The 4627-nt window shown below is 38.4% G+C and overlaps 1 protein-coding gene across 1 annotated transcript; it reads right to left on the bottom strand.

The window, feature by feature from the left end:
- Positions 1-1333: 1333 nt before the first annotated feature.
- LOC131225929 (putative expansin-A17) lies at positions 1334-3936 on the bottom strand. The gene is made up of 3 exons (XM_058221539.1): positions 3798-3936; positions 1829-2150; positions 1334-1727 (listed from the first exon to the last, which is right to left on the bottom strand). Exons 1-3 carry the CDS (start codon positions 3934-3936, stop codon positions 1421-1423), a joined length of 768 nt encoding a protein of 255 aa, XP_058077522.1. The 3' UTR covers positions 1334-1420.
- Between the last annotated feature and the right edge of the window lie 691 nt (positions 3937-4627).

Below are 4627 nucleotides of genomic sequence, written 5' to 3'. Positions count from 1 at the left end.
ATCAATATTTACATCATTAGAACTCGAAATGGTATCGTAGGTCCCAGAATGAAATCCATGCACAAATCGGCTATTGCATGCAATCATTCCTGCTATAGAAAGAAAGAAAGTTTACATCCAGTAGTGAGTTGAGAAGCACATGGGTCTCACATGATTTGGTCATTGAGACCATTGATCTTCGGGGCCTTTTCTTCAACCTTTTGAACTTGGCTCTCCGTGCCTCGTAGTACTGTTTTGAAAATCTCTTCAGTAGAACTTAGTTTTCTATCATGTGTATTTAAGGGTCAAGACATGTATGTATAAAAGAGAGCCATCAAGTAGCTCAATTCCATCCCACTTACTCCTCCCTCAAAAGTCTCCACATTAAATAGAGTTCATGTCCAACTAAAGTACTGTAGATACGTACTGCCCCACTAGCTATCCAAATGGAATTGAGCTACTTTTGAACTTCTCTTCAACCTTTTGAAATTGGCTTTCCGTGGCTCATACTGTTTTGAAAATCTCTTCAGTAGGACTTGGTTTTCTATAATGTGCATTTGAGGATAGAGACATGTATTTATAAAAGAGAGTCATTAGGTAGCTCAATTCCATCACAATTACTCCTCCCTCACAAGTCTCCACATTAAATAGAGTCCATGTACAACTAAAGTACTGTAGATACATAATAGTACAAGTGCACTGCCCCACTACGTATCCAAATGGATTATAACTACAATGGGACCCACCAGCATGCTCAATCTAAATATTCATTAGTTAGATCATCTAAACCATTAATCACGTGGGGCCCACCTAATTGAAGTCTTATAGGACCTACCTTGGATGGTTAATGGTGCTCTAATTGGCCGATTAATTGATATTTAATGGGCAATCATGCTTGTTATCATTTTATACACGTTTTTTTTGTCATTTACTAAAAAACAATATTTAAACCAACAGATGTCAAAGAAATTTGACAGATAGTACTAAGATGGAAAAAAAAAAAAAAAAAACCTGAATTATCAAGGTACTTTTATAACAAAATTAAAAACAGTACTGTGATCAATATCACAAATAGTCAGGTACTAATTTATAGAAATCCAAAGAAAGAAAAGAAATCTGATACTAAATACTATGGAAAAATATAAATATCTGATGATGCGTTACATGTTGCGGCGTATGCAGAGACCCTTCATAAGCGTTGTATAAAATCAATGCTTTAAAGATACAAGAAGAAATTTTAGAATTATGTGGACAACCAAAAATGTAGAGAAATGTTCAATAATATTTTTCACTCCCTCTGACACTGGATGAACAGATATTCAATTTTTTATTTAAAATTTACTAGGTGGGCTAATCATATACTTAGCCACAACCAATGCATTACATCTCTACAATGCCCCAAAAAAGGGGATACAGAGAAAGGAAAGTTCTAATGAAATCATTAGAATTGGATGGAGCTGGAGAAGGTCTGACCGAATCGCCAATTGGACGGTGCAACATCAGACGCCGTGAGGATCCGTCCGTCGCTTGTTTGCACCATGAAAGATAGACTCTGGCCATTGAGATAGGAGTTGCTTTGCCAATTTGCACCCCAGTTCCTGCTCATCACAATCCATCCAGTTCTGGACCCTTTGATCCATACCTTTGATATCTCCCCTGCCCCACCTACATTGCTGATTAGCACTAGCTCAAAGTAATCATGTCCGTTAATCGTGAACTGTATACCTCCACTTTTTCTGCATGCTACCCTGTTAGAGAAAATCCATTAATGTTACAATTACATTCCATCTGTGATGAGAAACCTCAGTCAAAATCATTTAAAAAAACACGAGATGGTAAGTGGGCATACCTCCTATAGAAAACAGGCACAATCCCTCCTCTATATATTGCAATCTTCTCAAAGGCTGGTTGTGCCATGTCAAAATGCTGATTTGGGGGGTTACACCAGCCTCCATTGTTATTGGGAAGTGCATAGTTAGGTGGACAGAAATTTGTGGCTGTGATTGTAATTTGGGTCCCTTTCAAACACCATTGCGGGTCCTGCGCTGAATCACATACTATCTGATAACATCCCCCACATGCATTGCCATCATTGAAGAGAGCTGTGCTCAAGGCTGCTGTGTTTGTTCCATAACCAGCACTGTTCAGGTTCCCATAACCACAGGCCCCTCCTGTATTCATTCCACATACATTTTAAATAAGAAGAGTAATTCATGTAAACACTACCAAAAAAAAAGGGCAATGCCGACGCCTAAAAACCGTCGGTGATAGCCAAACATAGGGATATTTTAGTCTTTATGTAGCCTCTAAGCTTGTTTATCTTATTTGTAACAAAGAAAAGAAGCAGATTAATCAGCTTTGGATACCTTTCAAAATGATTCTATGAAACAGGTGACATGGTGGGCCTTTTTGAAAGTTCATCGCCTTTTTTTTTTGTCTATAGGAGGTGGGGTTGTAGCTTTCATCACCCATGGGGTGCAATGTACTCAAACCACCCATGAGGCAAAAAGTTGAAAAAAGTGATATAGAACTGAAACGTAACCACGACGGTTTAAGACGTCGGCGGTGCGCATTTTCTAAAATATCCTATGATGATATGGATTGATGTATTCCATCATCATTTCATTGACGTCATCTTAGCCTCTCCCCCGAAGCATGCTCTACCAAAGGGCAAGCATGCAAAGACCAACAACGGATGGATACAACCATGTTGTATCAGTCCATATCCTTTTTTCTAAGGGTTAGCTAGCTCAGCTAAATGGAAAAAGAATACAAAGGAGAAAAAAAAAAAAAGATTTACTTCTCTAAGCGATCTTCTTTACAAGATCTAAATCTACATTCAAAGTGGCTAACCAATCTAAGATTAAAACTTCAATGCTCAGCACATTAGAGACCATAGATCCCACTGAATCCCAGAACAGCTGCTATTCTGCTCACCCCATTTGGCTCACCAAATTGCTCGAAGAGATGGGACTCCCGATTAGCTTCATCTTCTTGCAAGCCTTATTAGGCCCAAAGGATGTTTGAAGCTGACTTTGACATAACCCATGCATTACACATCCAAAATGGAGAAAAAGAGGGCCCACACTTTGGCAGTAAAATAGTAAGATTAAAAAATAAAAAATAAAAAAGATATCCACTCTTGCTTATATATATAAACAACACATGTTAGGAATAAATATAGTTTATTTTAGAAGATTACGTATAGTAGGGACATTTTCACACCGGGCTTGAGTGGGATGTCTTGTGGGATGCAGAGGCACACTTGGAGTGAGCGGCCCATGTGAAGTGGGTGGCTTTTTGTGAAGCGAAACTAATGTGAAGTGGGGCTTACGAGAGGATTTGACCGAAGTCCTAACTCATGAGATGTGGTGCCTGTACTATGAGATAAATGAATTAATTCACTGTACTTTATCAATTCAAGCTTTTAGAGCAAGTGGTTAATTGTCCTACTCGTGTTCAAGACTTCTTACCAAGGGTGATTAATGCAGTGACATTTTCACACCGGACTCAAGAGATACCCTATGGAATGCAGAGGCACACTTGAAACGGGTAGCTCATGTGAAGCGTAACTCATGTGATCAAATGAGACCCATGAGAGGTGATCCATGTACGTGATTTGTAATTTGTATCATTTAATATCCAAAATTCCAATATGGATTATACGATTCATATAGCGTTTGAACAATAATTTTTAACCATGTAAGCACATTTTCCATCCATGTGATCTAAACCCAAACCTGAGGTGCACATTCAAACAATAGGTATTCATACATCATACATCAAATAAGATTGAACTGTAGAAAGCTTAAACTTACCCATTGTCCCAGAAGCGTCACTCCCACCATAGAAAGTTGCATGGGCCCGCTGCCAAACGGCCAGAGATTCTTGGAATGTAGCAGCAAACAAAAAGAAGAAGAGCAATGCACCTCCAAATTTAGCTGCTGCCTTCTCCATTTTTGCCTCCCTTTAATCAAAGACTACAGCCTATGATTAAGAGCTCCACCTTCCCTACTATTTATATGTGAACCTCTTTTACTCTTCCAACGTTAATCCTTATATTTTTATTGAGAGGAGAAAGTACATGTGTCATTTTAATTCTACAAGTTGACCATGAACTCCCCGGCCATCTTTTTAAATGACTAAAAACCTTAATTGGGTCTTCCTTAAATAATGGACAGCTTTCCTGGAATTTAATTTCTTCACGGACTATAAATCCTAGCCGTTGTATTGGTGGCTGGTTGGTGCAGCCCAAGATGTATGGTTTGGATCACTGAACCATGGGCCCGCTTGTACAACGTGCAAGCTTCTTACACATGCACTTAGAAATTATACACATGCCATACAGTAATTTGAATAGATCTGTCAAAATCATGGAGCCATTTTAGATATGTAATTACCCAAAATGGGATTGATAGAACATTAATCTTAAACATTGATTGACATATGTTTGTTGAAGTTGAACGGTCCATTGGATGTCCACCAATCAACTAATTACTAATTTACTACATCAACTCAGTGTAAATAATTTTATTATATGATCCATCTAAAGTACAACCCATGATCTGGACCGTTTGATTTGAGCAACAAGGATGCCAAGTGTACAAAATCCTTAGTGCATGCATATGAACCATCACACATTGCCAGA

This window comes from Magnolia sinica, chromosome 14, assembly GCF_029962835.1.
Source record: "Magnolia sinica isolate HGM2019 chromosome 14, MsV1, whole genome shotgun sequence".
In the NCBI taxonomy this organism is placed as follows: Eukaryota; Viridiplantae; Streptophyta; class Magnoliopsida; order Magnoliales; family Magnoliaceae; genus Magnolia; species Magnolia sinica.
The sequence above is the reverse complement of the archived record's forward strand: the minus strand, read 5'-3'. Positions and strand labels throughout refer to the sequence as shown.

What these genes read in the sequence shown, in the direction of transcription:
- LOC131225929 (XM_058221539.1), bottom strand. Translation starts at nt 3,936, where the DNA reads ATGGAGAAGGCAGCAGCTAAATTTGGAGGTGCATTGCTCTTCTTCTTT. An exon ending in TGACGCTTCTGGGACAATGG is followed by an intron (nt 2,151 to 3,797) that starts GTAAGTTTAAGC and finishes GAATGAATACAG; the next exon opens with GAGGGGCCTGTGGTTATGGG. An exon ending in GTGCCTGTTTTCTATAGGAG is followed by an intron (nt 1,728 to 1,828) that starts GTATGCCCACTT and finishes TTTCTCTAACAG; the next exon opens with GGTAGCATGCAGAAAAAGTG.